General features: G+C 39.4%; 2 protein-coding genes across 2 annotated transcripts; both read left to right on the forward strand.

Moving 5' to 3' along the window:
• Positions 1 to 979: 979 nt before the first annotated feature.
• Positions 980 to 13,506, forward strand: LOC105014505 (mothers against decapentaplegic homolog 2). Its single transcript, XM_010876898.4, has 11 exons — positions 980 to 2,348; positions 3,484 to 3,893; positions 8,822 to 8,911; positions 9,171 to 9,364; positions 9,582 to 9,716; positions 9,811 to 9,885; positions 10,013 to 10,066; positions 10,239 to 10,451; positions 10,616 to 10,753; positions 10,916 to 11,060; positions 11,290 to 13,506. Exons 2-11 carry the CDS (start codon positions 3,658 to 3,660, stop codon positions 11,411 to 11,413), a joined length of 1,404 nt encoding a protein of 467 aa, XP_010875200.1. The 5' UTR covers positions 980 to 2,348; positions 3,484 to 3,657; the 3' UTR covers positions 11,414 to 13,506.
• A 236-nt stretch (positions 13,507 to 13,742) lies between these two features.
• On the forward strand, positions 13,743 to 16,202 carry LOC105014506 (immediate early response 3-interacting protein 1). The gene is made up of 3 exons (XM_010876899.4): positions 13,743 to 14,040; positions 14,415 to 14,516; positions 14,661 to 16,202. The coding sequence occupies exons 1-3, from the start codon at positions 13,950 to 13,952 to the stop codon at positions 14,714 to 14,716; spliced, it is 249 nt and encodes an 82-aa protein (XP_010875201.1). The 5' UTR covers positions 13,743 to 13,949; the 3' UTR covers positions 14,717 to 16,202.
• The last annotated feature ends 3,590 nt before the right edge of the window (positions 16,203 to 19,792 follow it).

Below are 19,792 nucleotides of genomic sequence, written 5' to 3' on the forward strand. Positions count from 1 at the left end.
ATAGCAATAAGATAACATGTGATTAGTTGATCATTGACAAATATCTATCTAGGCATCTTGTAAGATCTGTCAGACGTCTGTCTGTGACATCTGAGCAGAGAATCGTGCCTCATGGCTGTAACAGCATATAGACCGTGCCATTAAAAACGAAATTTTAAAGTAGGCATATTTTTAGTCTGTGATTCACTGCAACGCAGTAGTAAGGTCCTAAACCATATCTCTTGTTTTTCATTTATTGTGGCCAGTAGATGGCGGTGTATAAGGCATTTACTAACTCCAGCCCACAATTTGAAACAATTTTAAAAACTGTCATGATCATTTGCTGATTTTCCAAACCAACATAGTCCCCATTTAGTTGACTATTTTACATTTGAGGTTGCCAACAATGGCAATACCGATCATTCAAGATTAGTTTTCTCTACATCTCAATGGTCTTGAGAATGAGTTGTGGAATCAAGGAAATGCAATCGAGATTCTTCTTGCGGCCCAGGAGGGTGGCGTTCGGCTCATACGGCCCAAATTACTATAAACATGGGATGCTTCATTCAAAACAACCTAGCTAAGAACTCCCACAATAAATATTCACACCGGCTGCACAATTCTTATGTTTTTTCCACTAATTGTTACTTTGATCAATCGCATTTTGAAGTGGTTAAGGAATTATCCCAGTGATCAATCACATTTTGGAGTCGTTTAATAATTATATATTTGGCAGACCTATAGGCTATGATAGAGTCAAATCTGTTTTTCTAAACGTTTTTACAGTAAAGATTTTTACTGTTCTACTAGCGTAAATCACCGGAGGACATCTTAAGTCCATGTTTGAAATACGTTTTTTGTGCCTGGGATATTTTCCATTTAAACTTTCTTACCGGTCCGTACAATACGCATTGTAGGCTCCTCATATTCTCTGTAGACACTAGCAGCACTATCCCATCACCGTAATCCTGCTCATTTTCCATTTGGACCAGCTAATACTATTCCTGAGACTAACTAAAAAGTATAAACAGACGCCTGTTTGTTGGGTTTTATTTTGATTTCTCTATAGGGGTACCAATAATTTTTTCCCAGATAAATGTCACGCAACATTGAAATGTTTTGCATTTGTGAAGTGATTGTGTTGATTTAAAAAGACTCCCTTGTTGTTTATTTTGTTACACTAACTTTTGCAAAATGTATTTCCAATACCTCTTCAGCATATTGTAGATGGAAAGGTAGGGAAAGGCCTCTATTTATATGAGAGCAACATGCTATTTTGTATATCTCGGCATAGCAGAAACAACCATATAGGACATAACTTATCAAGGTTAAAACAATGGATATAGTACAAGAACAAATTACTGGTTACGCTGGATACACCTACGGTTTCACAGCTAGGTAAATCCGCTTTCGTTATGCTCCAAATAAGGGGAGCACTGCAGTTTGAGTTCCAGCTGCTGGGTTTAATCTATTGTTTATAAATGTAATGGTTTTCGATCTATTGACATCATTCAAGCATTTACATATTCCAATGTTACTTGCTTGTTTTGTTTTCTTTTCGGAATTACTTTCTTCTGTATTATCAAGGCACGCTTCAGTGTGAACCCATCTTCAATATGCCTCCCTGAATAGACAAGAAATGTCTGTGCTGCCTTTTTCACAATTTGTACAGCTTTGCTTTTTTGTATTGGATCCGTTAGACATCTCTTATATGTGGTTACTGAAATATGAGGTTCTCTGAAGAGCGTTGAAACCGGATTCAACCTATCGAATTATGTTAATATGAAACAAAAACGTAACGTTATCTAGTCAAACTTTGTATGTGTAAGTATCCTCGCTTGTATTTTTCCGCATTTAATCTGATCTTTGTGAAACCAATTATGCATACTTTCTTAATAATGATTGTCTTTTAGGAATATGAAAAAAGTTTAAAGTTAAAATATCGTTAAAATGTGTATAATTACGGAACATTAGATAATTCTGACAATGACAGATTGTAAAACAAACCATGCTGTCAAATAAACAATAAAGATTGATATTAATGTTAGCCATTCGGATATAAGAACGTTTTTCGATGGTCATGTTCTATCCAATCAGATTATAAGAGGCGGGAATATGCCTCTGAATTCACCTACTGCTTGGTTGTCTTTCTTGTTCACGTCTAGCTAGCTTGTGAAGCTAAGCGGCTAGCAAGCAAGTTATTAGACTTGAGAGAAGGCAACACAACAATCTTCTCGTCGAGATAGCGGCTACATTTGTAGTTTGTTTTCTTTTTAAGAAAAAGTATTCCTTAGGTTTTGAGGAATTTCCACTTTCGACTGTTGCACATATCCCTACATAGAGGACAGCTTGTGAGCCTCATCATCAGGGTAATGATTGCAATGCTTTTAATTTTCCCTCGACTTTGATGTTTTTAGCTAGTTAGCAAGCTAACGCTAGCGATGTTGCTAACGTTGTGTTTTTAGTTTTGGGTAAATAACTTATTTAGTACTTCTTGAGTTATCAATAACATAATACATTATTGTTACTGTACATTTAATTAATTGTAGTCAACGGACATGTAATTTAGCTAATGTGAAATGTATTAAATAGCGTTAGGCTTTATTAAGACAAAAACCTAGGTACATAGCTAGCTATAATTGTTGCGCTGACTTTGGCACAACAAAAGGAATTTGCGAAAATGTTCTCTAACAAACGGGTCGTCGTGTACTCAATTTCCCTAACCATTCATACTAGTTAATACGTTTTAATAAGATACATAGTTAACTTAAATAACGTTATGTAGTTATAAAAACTAGCGTTAGCTATATAGCTAGCTAGTAGTACTGAGTTCGCTAGATTTACTGCTGATAAAAATGCCTAGCTAGCGAGCTTACTAGTTTCATCAACCAACCGGCCTGAAAGTATAACGCGCTAGGTAGCTATGGAGCTAACTAGCCTATTGCCTGAAATGCATAGTTAGCTTGTTGACTGCAATACTTTAACTAACAAGCATGTATCAAATTAATAACTAATGTATAGCGGGAGCTAGCTAACGTATCTTACCAACCGTGTGAATTAATACAGTATGTGATGATACAGCATCCACCCACACAGACACATTCCATTTGTGTATATTCGTAAAGAATATTGAATGTTTACTTGCTGCTAGTGATTCCACTGAGTGATTGAGTTGCCTATTAAGGAATAACACGGGGGTGTTGTATATGTCGAGCTTAGGCAGGGCTAAAGAGGACTTTTTGTAGTTTTCTGATATACCACGGCTTTCTGCGAATCAGCATTCAGGGCTGGCACCTCGATTATAACATGATATTCTCTTATTCAACTGAAATTGTTACTGAAACTGTAATTCTGAGATTTGTCTTCCTATGTTGTTTTTTAAGACCACTCATGAACTTTGAAAAGGACACTGCACACATTTGAATGTACTACTTACACTTAACACTCATCACAATCTCATTAGACATTTCATACTGAATTCCTGTTTTGCCCCCCCCCTCCCAGGTCTCATCTGTTCTGCACATATCTAGCTCATCCTCACACCAGCCCTGTGATTGCTCACGAAACAGAGGGACCACACTAGAGAAAGGGCAAATCTGTGCCTCCCTTCCTCCAGGTCCCCTCTGCCTTAGAGTGTGTGTGTGAGTTTTCTGAGTACTCATCCTCGCTACATCCAGAATGTCCTCCATCTTGCCTTTTACCCCTCCGGTCGTGAAGAGGCTCCTGGGTTGGAAGAAGTCAGCCAGCGGCCCTGGGGGAGCAGGGGTTGGAGAGCAGAATGGCCAGGAGGAGAAGTGGTGTGAGAAGGCGGTCAAGAGCCTGGTGAAGAAGCTGAAGAAGACTGGACAACTGGATGAGCTGGAGAAGGCCATCACCACCCAGAACTGCAACACCAAGTGTGTTACCATTCCCAGGTAAGCAAGCGCAGCTGGGCTAGGGTCTGCTTACAGACATTGTATGTTTTTTATTGCATTGAGTGCCCAGTTGATTAAGAATCAGAAAGGTATGTCGTCTGGGGTTGTTTTTGTAGTGTGTTTCAGCAGTGTATTTATTATCGGCCATAATAGGCAGTGGCCTATCATAGAAGCTTGAATGATTTGAACTTCAATACTTGCTGTATTCCGTTGAATATCAGACAGTTTGTATGCACTGAGTCAGCCCACTCCCCCTTCATGTACTTGTCACATTTGTCTGAGGATGTAGGGTCAGAACATTCCTTATCAACACGTTAACCTTGATGTCCTAGAGTAAAACATGTTCTCTGTGAAATGTTCCATGGGGAAAAACCCCCCAGCTAAGAACATTTTGTTTGTTTATAGACTTAATTTTCCACAATTATACATTTCGGGGAAAGTTCTGCCAGTTGTTTGGGGTAAAAATAATCTCATGAACATAAGTATTCAGACCACTACTTTGTAAAAAGCCGTTTTGGCATTGATCACAGAATCAAGTCTTCTTAGGTATCCCTCTACCTGCTCTGCACACCTGGATTTGGGCAGTTTTTCACATTCTTTATTGTAGATCCTCTCATGTTCTATCAGTTAGGTTTGGTAGAATCGGTAAACTGATTTTAATTTCAATCCAGCATCGTCTTGGCTGTGTTCTTGGGTTGTTGTTGCCCTGACCTTTTCCTGATCTATGCCTCAGCTCAATTCTACCTCAGAGGTCTACTGAGTGTTCCTGGAATTTCATAGCTTGTTTTTTTTCCTTTCTGACATGCACTTTTAAGTGTAGGATCTTTAAATAGACAGTGTTGATTCCAGTCCAGAAGTGGACTCCAATCAGGTTTTAGAAACACCTTAACGTTGATGGAAGGACAAAGGATACACCGGAGCTCCGTTTGGATTGTAATGACAAAGCGTCTGAATACTAGTGTACATTAAATTAGTTACACTTTATTATTTCATTAATGGGACATTGTGTGTAGATTGATATAAATAAATGTAACAGGACAGTGTGGAATAAGTGGTATGGATACCTTTCGAAGGTAAAGTAATTGATATAATGGTCTTGCAAATAACTTCTAATCATTCAGTGCTACTTGCTGGTCTCCATGTGTCATATGTGTGTGTTAGAGAAATGTTGTGAACCCTTTAGCATTTACTGCATTTCTGCATACATTTTAAACAGTATGTGAGCAGGTCTTCATCTTAGTCCTGAGAATAAATACGGTGCAGTTCATAAGTATTTGGACTGTGACAAGTTTCGTTGTTTTGGGTCTGTACTATTACAACGACTTAAGAGGTTAAAGTGCAGACTGTCAGCTTGAATTTGTGGGTATTTACATCCATAAACTTTGAACCATCTAGGAATCACAGCCCTTTTTATACACATTCACTCCACTGTAGCGGCCCAAACATACAATTGCCTACTCAGCGGTTTCTTGGCCGGGTCTGTGTTGTTGCATTATTAGTTAATGCAAAAAAAAAAAAGCTAACGAAAGGTCTTTGTGATTCTAGGTATAGCATTTGAATTCTGTTGCTTTTATCTCTCCACTTGAGTGTCAATGCAGATAAAAGCAGGTCATGATGAGGCAAACAAATCTGAATAAATGAATCTGTGACCTGGGCATAACAATAGGTGGGTAAAAATCTGGTGTTGGTACATTGAAAGCAGCAAGAACGTACTGGGGGACACTGCAATAGGAAATTACGTGGTAGACCACTGTGATGGATTACTGAAGAATGCTTTCAATTGTGAAGGAAAAAAAACTCTTAAACTGTCGAACAGATCAAGAACACTCAAGGATGTAGGCATAGATGGGCTAAAGAGTTCCATAAAGAGAAGACTACATCAGCATAACTTCAGAGGGTTTACCACATGATGCAAACCACTGGTAAGTCTCAGGAACTGAATGGTTGGGTTGCAGTTAGCTACAAGATACTTTAGATTTTTCTTCCTCTATGTATCATGGAAATATGGGACGAAGATTAACCTGTATGAGATTTATGCAAAAAGGAAATAGTGGAGAAAGAAACAAACTGCTCATGATCCAAAGCATACCACCTCATCTGTAAATGTTGGAGGTTGTGTTATGGCTTGAGGATGTAAGACAGCAACTGGATCGCTAGTTTTTCCCCCTAACACGACAGTAGCAGCAGGATGAATTCTGAAGTGTTCAGAAACATCTGATCAGATCCAGCCAAATGCCTCAATTCATTGGATGGCCCTTTACCTTGCAGCAGGACAGTGACCCCAAACATACTGCTAAAGATATCAAGGAGTTTTTCTGCCAAAAAGTGGAATGTTCTTGTGTTATACTTGCTGAAAATGACTGAAGACCAAAAATGCCCCAAAACAAAGAGGAACTTCCAATGGCTACAGTACAGCAGATGTCAGGAAGTCACAGTGGACAGAGGATATGCAACCAAGTACTAGATATTAGATTTAGCATTAATTTGTCCAATTACTTTTAAGCCCCTAAAATGGCTGACAGTGTACACATTACCCTTTCAGTCACTCTTCCAATTCAATGTCCTGGATGACTGTGCCAAAGCAACAAAACTTGTCAGTTTTCAACTACTTGTTTTTTCATGTTTACATGCCATTACATTGGCCTTCCCCAAGTACATAGAAAAGTTCTAAAGAACTTGGCTTGGTTTTGAGACTGGCTTGTCTAGTCATAGATGGAAGTCCCTGGTCTTCCTTGAAGACATCTGCACTTGTCTAGTCATAGATGGAATTCAACTCTACATGCTGCGTGGTCATTTTTTCTGTGCCTCCTAATTTTTGTATGCCGACGGGGGCCTCTCTGCCTTTCTTATTACCTCCATCTTTTGCCCCAGAGCGAGACATCTCACTGACAGAATTTTTTTTTCCTAGTTAGGAAGGGGCCATGAAGCTAACCAGAGCTCACCAACACTCACACTACCCACCCTGGGAAATATTGCATGTTAGATGTGGATCCGAAAAGAATGGTAGTGTTTTTCCAAGTTGTCTGTCTCACTTTTTGTTCTGTCTCTGCTTTGCTTCATTGCATTAGGTGTGCCAGTTGAGGGTTAAAACATACATTTCAAATGTCTGGGGAGGTCCATGTATACTTTTGGGACCTATGCTGTAGAAGGCCAGATGGGTCATTAGATTCAAACTTCATATACATGTGAAGAATCAGCTTTTTTGCCATAATCCTGTCTGTCCTTTACCCTTGAACCATTCTATTTTACACACAAGTTTCTAGAATTTGGATTTCACTAAGAGAATTTTGTGGTATAAGCAGTTTTAAGACATGTAATTATTTTCCCTGGGCAGTGAAACGGTTTCAGATCCTTTTACAGAATACCATGAAGTAAATGCATTTTGGATTTCTGCATTGAATTGGAAGGAACTGAATCTGCGATCACAAAAACGCCACTGCCAAATAACTCTGAAATATTCAAATTATAACTTTTTAAAGGATTTACCATCCGTCACATAATCATAAGGCAAGAGTACATTACAGTAATGTGAAGTAATAAAAATTATATAATATTCCAGGACTTTCATTAAAACACATTTTCCTATAGCATGTATGAAATATATTTAGGCTTTATTAAAATATTATGTGTCAAAGTAAATCCTGGCAGGAAGGGGAGTCCATAAAGGCCTTTCTAGTGTCAAAGGTTTAGCATTTGGTCCCACATTCTTACATGCAGTGACATCACGTTTGTGACTCCCCAAACATGTTGGAAGCATTTTATTATTCGTTTTTTAAACATTGTTTTAGGTTATGTTTTGTTCAACCAAAACTGAATGGTAAATAATGCCATTGTTTATGCAAAAATAGATGTTTTGGAGCACTTCTACATTGCTGATGATGCTAGCCTACCATGATTGGATATCATGAAGATATTGCAAAAGTTTGAGGAAGTTAGAAGTAGAAATAATTAAATCTACAAATGCATATATTGAGTTTGTAGACTGTCAAGCTTAAATTTGTACTTGATTGCAAAGAATGTGACATTCAGAAATGTTCTTGAGCAGATTTATCTAGAAGTTCAAATACTTTTCCAGCAAGGACTTTGAATATTGTATGATATTGCTCAATAAAGAAATTGTTTTTAAATGTCTCACTTTATCAATTATAGGGTTTTTTGATGAAGATGGGATCGCATCTTTGGTCAAATGTCTGCATAACTACAGAAAATGCTAAATGGTTCACAAACATTCTATCACCACTATACGAGGGAAGTTTAGAAACTGTTTCAGACCTCTTACAAAATATACAGGCCTAGCCTGTAGTTAAGATTTAGTCCCACTTCAGAGGGAGACTAGTGAGGCTCTTATCCAGGATATTGTGTCTTCGGCAGGCTATCACATCATTTTCCCCATTCCATTTTTATTTCATTTCTCAAATTAATTTTCAAGTCATTCCTTTCTACATATCCATTAGAATCACAGTGAAATGGCGAGGGTGGTTACATGGAAATGTACTTTTTCCCAAGGTTGAGCCCTCTTTTCTTTTCTTTTTTTTGGTCCCATTGTGTCTTCTATGTTTATTTGAATGTCTCAAGATAAGTCTAGTGCTTCCGACCCTCACAGCTGTGTTAGAAAAGTTTCATTTATTTAGAGTATTTGATACAATGCCATGGTAGTAATGTTTTTTTTTTCCCACACACTGTTTCCCACACTGTTTATTTGTATATACTACTGTACTCCCATCTTAAGCCGTTGTTTTTCTTTATTCTGTCAAAAGGCTTCTCTTATTTGACGTCTTTTTCAGTTCCTGACTGAAAGAACGAAATACCTTAAAATGACTAATAAAAGAGGCCTTTTAATGTTTACATTTCCCATACTGGTATTTCTGAATGACTCATGCCCCATGTTTATCATTTGTTTTTGTTTTGTTTGGTTTTTCTGTGCACAGCAATTGCTCTGAAATATGGGGACTGAGTACACCAAATACGATAGAACAGTGGGATACCTCAGGCCTATACAGCTACCCTGACCAAACCAGGTGACTATCCTCAACTGTCCTGTGCTACATACTGTACAACCTTGATGTGGGAAGTAATCATTACAGGGGGTGAGGGACATTGAGAACCAATTCCATCCATGCCTTTTACCATTCTCAGCTCACCTCCCCCCACTCCAAAATCCAACCTTGTGTCTTCCTGGCCACACTCACCTCCATCTCCTTACTCCTATCGATTCCTCCTTCCATTCCCCATTCTATCCATTCTCACGTCCGTTCCCTACGTTGCCTGTGCTGTCAGATCCCTGGACGGGCGCCTGCAGGTCTCCCACAGAAAGGGTCTTCCTCATGTCATCTACTGCCGCTTGTGGCGATGGCCTGACTTGCACAGCCACCATGAACTGCGCGCCATCGAGGCCTGCGAGTACGCCTTCCACCTTAAAAAGGACGAGGTCTGCATTAACCCGTACCACTATCAGAGGGTGGAGACCCCAGGTAGGTTGCCTTTTGAACTGCGTGTGTGTTGCCTTCTAGGTGCCATCAAAGCTAATGTTAACCGCTTGCTTTGAAATAGTTTATGCTGGCCTGAGACGTGAACATTATTTGTAAGGCTTGTGGCTAGGTGGTGTTGGAGTAGACTTGTTGATTTGTTCAGAGGTCATTCATTTTAAATTTGTTTGACATTGTGGAATATTCTCTGCACTTCTTCTAGTCCTGCCTCCTGTGCTTGTGCCAAGACACTCTGAAATTCTGACAGAACTGCCCCCATTGGATGACTACACTCATTCCATACCTGAGAACACAAACTTTCCTGTAGGAATTGAGCCACCAAATAATTACATCCCAGGTTTGTGCTTCTACTATGAGCCCATAGGCATAAGGCCTTGATAACCAGGTATCTGTTTCAGCTCATCAGTATTCTCCTTCCTGGGTTACTATAGAAACACCACCACCTGGATACATAAGTGAGGATGGGGAAGCCAGTGATCAACCGATGAATCAAAGTATGGACACAGGTATGCCACTTACCTGAAGTAGAAAGTTGTAACAAACTAATAAAAGGAAAAACTGCATCCAATTCATCTTTGCACCAGTAAATACGACTGTGCCACTTTTATAATTTCCTGTTTTCTGCCATGACAGGTTCACCTGCGGAACTGTCCCCTGGAACCCTCTCACCTGTCAATCATAGCATGGGTATGAAAACTGTTTCTCCATACCTGCTCTGTCTATGTCTGGAGGAGTAGTCAGTTATAATTGGAGTACTATTCAAACAGCCCGGTCTGGAGATAGTTGGTCTGCACCCACTGATGTATACCAGCCATTAACCGTCCTGTTGCACCCCCCCCCCCCCCCCCCCCCCCCCCAGACCTGCAGCCGGTGACTTACTCTGAACCCGCGTTCTGGTGCTCTATAGCTTATTATGAGCTAAACCAGCGCGTTGGAGAGACCTTCCATGCTTCACAGCCTTCTCTAACCGTGGACGGTTTCACAGACCCCTCCAACTCTGAGCGTTTCTGTCTGGGCCTGCTCTCCAATGTCAACAGGAATGCCACTGTGGAGATGACCAGGAGGCACATAGGTACAGCAGCTATGTCTCATGACGACACGCCGTTCCCTGTCTAGCGCGCTACTTCTGAAGGTTTTGGCCTCATTTAGTTGTGCCCAGGATTTATACTGTGACAAAAGCTGTGGATCATGTTAACAGAACTACTTGTGCTTATCTGTTTGGGGTTATTTCCACAGGAAGAGGGGTTAGGCTGTACTATATTGGTGGTGAGGTGTTTGCTGAATGTCTCAGCGATAGCGCCATCTTTGTTCAGAGTCCGAACTGCAACCAGCGGTATGGATGGCACCCAGCCACTGTATGCAAAATCCCTCCAGGTAAATTTTTTTGTGTTCATATTTTAGTTTGTTAGTATGACAAACAGTTATGTTTTCTCAGGTGTAGATTCCATGTTTGTCATAGTACTAATTAATGCAATATGATCGATGGCAAACTTAAGTCCATGATCCTCAGTTGACTCTACTCCCATCATCCCTCAGGTTGTAATCTAAAAATCTTCAACAACCAGGAGTTTGCAGCCCTGCTGGCTCAGTCTGTGAACCAAGGCTTTGAGGCAGTGTACCAGCTCACTAGGATGTGCACCATTCGCATGAGCTTTGTCAAAGGCTGGGGGGCTGAATACAGGCAAGTGTGATCAGACTTATTCTATTAATGTTTTTATTCTTGTAATTAGAAGGTGGATAGCCGTTAGACCGTAACATGTGAATTGACATACAGATAATTACAAAACATTGTGTACAGCTTAGAATGTCTATATCCCTCTGTAACAGTACCACTGGGGAAGGAAGTCAGAAGCTGCCCTTTATTTTTTCCTGTGTTTCAAATGAAGCTAATTTGTCTTTCTCTCTCCCAGACGGCAGACTGTCACAAGCACTCCCTGCTGGATTGAACTGCATTTGAATGGACCACTGCAATGGCTGGACAAAGTGTTGACTCAGATGGGTTCCCCTTCTGTACGCTGCTCCAGTATGTCATAATGCTAGAAAATGACCCAAAATGTTGCCCACTCAAAGGTCATGAAATTCAAACTTGAGTCCTATCATGAAAAAAGCTGAAGAATTAATAAATTTTGTATGTTCATTTAGTTCCACATCCCTGTCTAAAACACACACACACACACACACACACACACACACACACACACTGACACACACACACACACACCCACACACACCAAAAAACATGCACATACTGACTGACTTTTCAGAATAGAATTTGGCACTTTGTTACCCATCTGTCATGCACCTTCTTAAATTGCTTCCCCCAAATCATTAATATTAGAGCTATTTGTGGTACAAATGAAATGTATATTGGTTTTTAATGTCCAGGGATGAATGGTTGGAGGCAGGGGAAATACCAAAAATATTCATAGTATCTCAGTATTTGAGAGTGTATAAGTAACACAAGTGTAAATGCTAAATTAATTTTGGTTCAACTCATCCATTCTTTTGACCATGAGGTAACTTTTTCTCTGGAAAACGTGGATTCTTTGTCAGGGGGAGTAAGCTTGGTTAAAGATTAAGATGGCCTTTGTCGCTTTCTCCTTGGAGGGGAATGCTAAATAGTTCTTTTTCTAAATGTAATTACTTAATTGACCTAAATAACTCTACCCTTTTGTCAGAATCTTTCTTTTTTTATTCCAGAGGTGTGTCGTTGTAAGACACATTTCTTGACATTAAGGAATGTTTAGTCAAAAACTAAACTAAGCTGTAAAATCAATCTGGCTATAGTTGACATACATTTTAGCCCCTTGCCATTCTAGGTGGCTTATTGTTTCATTAACACCATACACAGCCTAAGATGCAGGCTAGTAAGTTCTGAACTTGTTTAGGATTGGATGCATTGGGCAGGGACCAGAGAATATCAGCTTCAATTGCTTTGTTTATGCATCACTGGGTGTCCAGGTCTCGAAAGGTGAATTATTGAAAGGTTATGTCACTTTGAGAATTGAAGTATCAGTGAATTTCATTCTATTATGTTTTTAGCCTATATCCCCTTTCTTTTGCTACTTTTTTGTATTCTCATGTATTTTTATATATAAATATACTTAGATTTTCTTCTGTCGTTCACTTTTTATTAAATTTAATATTTCAAGACTGCCTGTTTATGTGACATGGCTCGCAATCTATGGAGACCGTGGATCATTCCTGTATTTTTTTTTTAAAGGTTCAACTTGAATCTAATTCCAATGTAAGCCCTTGCCTTGGTAAGAAAAACTCTGCCCCATGTATGTTTTTCTTTTTTTCTCTTTTAAACCTGGTGCATCAGAAGTACACAAATTGAGGCGTAAATGCCTGGAACCTGATATCTGCTTTCCTGCAGTGTATGGTTTGGTTATTTGACTCCAAGGTGTGTTGTATGAACTTCTTTTGACTCATTCATCTCTTCACTCTTGAAACACATTTGATGTCTGGAAGCCATTTGGTGCTTGGTAAAGAATAAAGGTCAGCAAGTCATTTCTTTGCTAAATGTTACAGAAACATGGCAGTATTCCATGTTCTTACATCAACGTAAGAAATTAAACTGCACACTGGGACATAGATTATGTATTAGTGTGTGTATTGTATTTGTTCATGTCTATAAAATACAGTATGTGCAACATGACTTTGAGCTTGCAGTCTGCCATTATTGTCATTTTGTGGCTGTTGCAAGATTTTTTTTTAACATCTGTTTTCTCCTTTATTGATGTTATTAATCTGTTAACCTTACGGCACTAGTGATTGTACTTTGTAAGTGCAACTAGTGAATTTGGATTGGGGGAACTAAACCATGTGTTATAGGATCCTGTGTTGAAGCATTGTACCATTGGCCTACAAGATATGAATGTGAAGAGAGTAAATAACAAATCTGAAGTGGACCAGATGTACATTATACATAACAGTAGAACAGTAATGTGTGTATTTAACAGTAAAATATTTGCAAAGCAGTCAGTACAGTAGTTGTCGCAGTTGTTTTACCAGTAGAGGGCGTTTATTGATAGAGCAGGTTTTTTTCTGACCATAAGCTTCTCAGGCGTGTGGCATATTATGCAGACTTCATAAAACACTAATAAAGATTTTTATTCTCATTACCATGTTTCTTTTTATGTTTGTTTAAAAATGTTTCACCTGGTCTCTAGTCTGCAGTGGCAATTTCATGTTTCATTTTGTTATCAAAACAAAGGAATAACAATTGCAAGGCCCAACCAAGATACGTGCAAATACAACCAAGAACACTACAACTGGATAGTCAAGAGATCTATATAAACATAATTACGTTCTACCATATGGTTATCGTGCTTTGGAGTGATCGGGTAGCAGTAAGGATGGATGGTGGTGTCAAGTTTGAGACCTGCATTTCGTTTTGTGTAGTTTTGTTTTACATCGGCTAGCTGTTCATCCGTGAGTCATTCACTCGATCGCGAAGTCAGGCTTTCGTAGTCTCGTTCTATTTGTCCTCCTGAAAATGCCATACATTTAGGCAACGTCAAAGGTAAATACGGGAAAGCAGCAATTTTAGCTAGCTAACCGAGCAATGGCGTTTACTTTATATTCTCTTATCCAAGCTGTTATTTTGTGTGTAAATGCTGTCGCTGTATTGCACGAAGAGAGATTTCTAAGTAAAAGTAAGTGGCTGTCTCCATATTGTTCAGTGCTTGTAACTGGAAATGTGTTGATGTAGCTAGATGGCTAGCTTCGACTTCGTGTCTAGTGTACTTTTTGTTTAGTGAAAATCTAGATTATATGAATGTAAATGGTTAATTGTCGTAATGAATCTGTGAGTGTGGAGAAAAAGTACGGTACATCTTGAGTTCAAATCAAGTTGTTTAATGCTGGTGTTGCGTACATTTTACACACATTCTTAGTTTTGTAAGGCTAGCATTTGCAGTAACAGGATTTTCCACCTAACTACGTTAGTTGGACTGTCTTAACGAGGTCTTTATGCCAAAATCCATTTAAGCTTTTACATAAATATATTGAATTGCTTTATCCCCTGTAGTTGGCTGGGGTGTCGACCAAAGTGTTGGAGGATTTGGTGATGAACCAGGTATCAAAGTCCAGCTGATGAATCTGGTCCGTTCTGTGAGGACAGTGATGAGAGGTAAAATCAATACCATATTTAAATATATATTGAAACACAAATTAATACTTGTTGTTAAATAGAAAAAAATAATCCCACTAACTGTTTAGCTGATTGAAGTAATTGGCCTGTGGCACAGATTATATTTTCTTTCTCTTCTTACAGTGCCCTTGATCGCGGTTAATTCAGTCTGCATTGTGTTGTTGCTACTATTTGGCTGAAGAGAAGACCCGACTGAATTGTCACTTTCCAGGGCACCTGGAACAGTATAGCTACAAATGTTTTATGGCTGATCGATGAAAGCTTCCATATAGCTTTTACACCATAGATAATGAAAACTGCCAACTGACTGGCATTTTCTTTGTTCCCAATTTATGTCAGTGTGTATCTTATAAATGTTTGCGATCTGTTCAATATCAAGCCCCTGTTTCTTTTAATTGGTCTATTTTTTTTTTTATCAAAAGCACATGCCTGATTTCTCTTTACACGCAGTCTTGGAGTGAATTCCCGTTCCTCCTGGCAGATCGGCTCAGGTTGTTCAGATTAGTAGGTCAATGCTTGTGGAACTCAATTTTCAAATAGTGCAGATTCGAAAATCTGAGAACACTGGATCACAGAACATTCACCTTTTTGTTCTTGAGCCACTCCAATATAGCTTCAGTAGCCTGAAGTAGGTTCTCCTGCAGTATTTCCTTGTATTGTGCTCTGTGCATTTTTCCTTTGATTTTAACAAGATGGCCAGTCCTTTTGGATGTAAAGTATCTCCACAGCATGATGCCGTCTCCACCATAATTCACTGTAGAGATTGTTTCTTGAGGCATACGGAGTGTAAATATTGGGGCACCCTGCTGCAATTGTAGGCCTTTGCGATCACTTGATCACTCGTACCTCTGATCGCTAACTCACTCTATGCTTTTTATTCACCACCCACAGCTTGCACTTAGCCTTCAGCTAGTGGTTAATGGGAAACTCTGAGACAATCAGAAAACGGGAGAAGAAACCACTGGTAAAAGTCAACAAGGGAGGTTTGGGTCAAAAACCTGTAGGTCTGACCATAAAACCTTTATCCCAGATCCCAGCTGGTTCATAAGATTTCAAGTTGTAGTTTTTCAGTAACGGCACACTCAAATACAGGCCAATGTTATGCAGATCTGTTGATATGATTGATAGGTGCCCCATTACTCCACTCCCAGATCGGTGTAAACCTCCCCAAGAAGCAACATTCAATTTTTTTTCTTTCTTACAATTATTTCCCAACATGAAGCAAATGTCGCCATACATTAATTCATTTTGAGTTTCAGTGTTTTAAAATTAAAATATCACGGTGCTTTGTGGTCTTGGTCTGTAGACTGGCACTGTCTAGAGTATCTGCTTTTCAGCAACTTATTATTCCATCGAAAGGAAAGCCATAGTAATAAATGTTCTTTATGCATAGAATCGTTGAGGCATTTATAAAATATGTGTTGAAAGAAAAAAAATTCGGTGTTACAGTTTTATCGCTGGTGTTACCAGCAGGAACTGTAACACCAGTGACAAATCTGCGGACAGTCTGATCTCAAGCTAAAAGGAAAATTTATTTTGATTTGTTTAACAGTGTTTTTTTTTGGGTTACTATATGATTATGTATGTGTTAGTTCATAGTTGTGATGTCTTCACTATTCTATAATGTGGAAACTTCAAAAAAATAAATAAAGCAATACCCTTGAATTAATAGGCTTTAATAATTTAAACAAAAAACAGTGCTGTCGGAAGGTGGACGTGCACATGTTGGAAAATTGAATTAGATGTTTGCAGTTTTAATTACTATTATGTTAGATTGGCCTAAATATGATGCAAAAGTAATAGAAGTGGTCATGTACACCCATCAGCCATAACATTATGACCACTGACAGATGAAGTGACTAACATTAATAATCTCATGGCACCTGTCAGTGGGTGGGATATATTAGGCAGCAAGTGAACATTCTGTCCTCAAAGTTGATGTGTTAGAAGAAGAAAAAATGGGCAAGCGTAAGGATCTGAGTTGTCTTTGACAAGGGACAAATTGTGATGGCTAAATTACTGGGCATCTCCAAAACTGCAGCACTTGTGGGGTGTTCCCGGTCTGCAGTGGTCAGTACCTATCAAAAGTGGTCCAAGGAAGGAAAAGTGGTGAACCAGCGACAGGGTAATGGGTGGCAAAGGCTCATTGATGCAAGTGGGGAACGAAGGCTGACCCGTGTGGCACGATCCAACAGATGAGCTACTGTGGGTCAAATTGCTGAAAATGTTAATGTTGGTACTGATAGAAAGGGGTCAAAACATCGCCATTTGTTGCGTATGGGGCTGTGTAGCCGCAGACCAGTCAGGATGCCAATGCTGACTCCTGTAACTGCCAAAAGCGCCTACAATGGGCTCAAGAGCATCCGAACTGGACCACGAAGCAATGGAAGAAGGTGGACTGGTCTGATGAATCATGTTTTCTTTTACATCATGTGGATGGCTGGGTGCATGTGCGTCGCTTACCTGGACAACACATGGCACCAGGATGCAACCATCTCTGCTTTCACAACCTCATCATACCTCCGCAAGCATTCTAGCTAACTGGGCTTGACTCAAACTTTATTATTTGGTAAAACACTTTAGTTAGCAGCAACATACCCAGTCTAGCTAGCTAGATTTTAGTTGAAAGCAATTGCTGCTAACCAGGTGGGTTAGTTGCAATGCAGTAAGTCATTCCAACCAAAACCTGACTTACTAATAACACATTTGATTGACAAGATGTACTGAGCATTACTACACAAGACACATTCTATTGCATTTTTTCCCCCGTAACATGTATGATGATCTTATTTCGCAAGAATCATATTTGCAACACAGATTGATAATAGAAATACAGTATTTATTTTTTGCAATTTATCTTGTTTCCTATAAAGTACTATAAAGTACTCTTTCACTCTTACTTGAGTAATTTTTTCAGTTGGTACTTAAACTTTTACTTGAGTACATTTTAGGACGAGTAACAGTACTTTTACTTGAGTACAGATTTTCAGTACTCTACCCACCCCTGCTGATGGGTGCATGTCTTCACTACACACAAGACTTGACTGTCCACACAGTGTACTTACACTCACTTACCTCTAGGTGTCACAAAGGTGATGCTGTTGGTCTGACACCACATAACCCTTTTTCGGAGTGCTGTACTTACAATGGCATTACAGTTTTTCTTGAATGTTTGCCGAAACCTTGGCTTGTTTTCTCAAAATTCTAAACACAAAACCTCAAACAGAAAATGCAAAACTTCACAAATCTCTAGCAAAAGCAACCACTGCATTCAAAACTGTATCTCTTTCCAAAATGTTTTTTGCATCAATATGACACACACACACACACGCATCATATGAATAGATCTTTCTACCAACAACACACTGATGAGCTCAACACAAAACGCTATGAATATCCCATCAGTAAGTTTAGGCCTTTTGCATTGTCAGTGTTACACTGTAGCCGGTTGTAAAAGATTTTTACAGTGTGCCTACTCAAATATACATAAACACATAAATGCAATACAGTAAAACAAACATTGTCATTTATTTCCAAAATGCAGTATTATTTTACATGTCACACTTGCCATGCCCAACAGGAGAAAAACAGGAAAAACATTCAGTAAGATAAAGGGTTTTCTGTGATTAAATGAAAGTGGCTCATTCTTTCGAAAAAAAAATAGGCTGCATTCGGCCTCCTATTTGGGTCTGGCCACAGCACCTCATCTACATCACAAGCAATGTTCTCCGTGGCTAAACAGCGGGGAAAGAATCTTCTGGAGTGACGGATCCAGATGATATTCCCTCCACACTGTCCAGGGACATTCACATGGTGATATTCCCTCCACACTGTCCAGGGACATTCACATGGTGATATTCCCTCCACACTGGCCAGGGACATTCACATGGTGATTTTCCCTCCACACTGTCCTGGGACATTCACATGGTGATATTCCCTCCACACTGTCCAGGGACATTCACATGGTGATATTCCCTCCACACTGTCCAGGGACATTCACATGGTGATATTCCCTCCACACTGTCCAGGGACATTCTCATGGTGATATTCCCTCCACACTGTCCAGGGACATTCTCATGGTGATATTCCCTCCACACTGTCCAGGGACATACACATGGTGATATTCCCTCCACATTGTCCAGGGACATTTACATGGTGATATTCCCTCCACATTGTCCAGGGACATTTACATGGTGATATTCCCTCCACATTGTCCAGGGACATTCACATGGTGATATTCCCTCCACACTGTCCAGGGACATTCACCGGGTGATATTCCCACCACGCTGTCCAGGGACATTCACAATGGCCAATGATTGTTTGGTCCCGGTCCCCTTGTTTTGGCTTGGTTGAAGCCAACCAAATATGTTAATATACACATGCTGAATTGCAGTGGCATCCAGCTCCATGACTTTATTTGTATTGTGGTTTACTAGTACAATCACACGAAATGCTTTACACACAATAAAAATAGAAATACATTAAAATAATAAGTGTGTGTGTATATATATATATACATATAAAAACATATATATATAAACATATATATAATTCGTTTTTAAATGAAGGACGTAAAAAGAATAAACAAAATATAAAATCACAATGAAAAAATTGTGCAAACGTTCCCTAATCAAAGCACCACATTTTCTGATTTACACTTTATTTGCAATTCAGGAACACACTGCACTTTGTTTGCAATTCTGCAACACACTTTGCAAAATACTACACACTGTGTCTTATATTAGATATTATATCATATATATTATATAATGGGGCCCAGGGCTTGGCAGGGCCCTTTGATTGTAATAATGTCAATGTCGTCTGTAAGTGTGAGGGCCCAGGATTCCTGGTGACAGCCCTGGGCCGTGACTCCTCAGAAACTAGCAAATCTCTGGAAACGGTCTGAGGCAAACTGTTACAACATCAAAAGATAAGTTACTTTCCAATGAACAGGTGTCTAATATTCAAATAGAGTTTGATCTGCACCTCCAGCTCTGTTTCCCACTGTCTCTAAGCTCATTCCGGTTTTCCTTTCCTTGCGGCGGAACCAAAGGTTTGGAATCTGTCCCAGTGTGAAATTCTAATTCCTCTCTGAAGTAGCATAGCTTCCAGACCATATGCCGAAACATCAGCGGCAAAAACCTGGTTGTCATTTACCATGTTCATGAACCTCCTCACTTCACTTGTGTTGAATGGCTCACTCATGCTGGTGACCATATTTACTTAGTCAGAATGATAATACATTATCAACATAT

The sequence above is a fragment of the Esox lucius genome, chromosome 13, assembly GCF_011004845.1.
Source record: "Esox lucius isolate fEsoLuc1 chromosome 13, fEsoLuc1.pri, whole genome shotgun sequence".
In the NCBI taxonomy this organism is placed as follows: domain Eukaryota; kingdom Metazoa; phylum Chordata; class Actinopteri; order Esociformes; family Esocidae; genus Esox; species Esox lucius.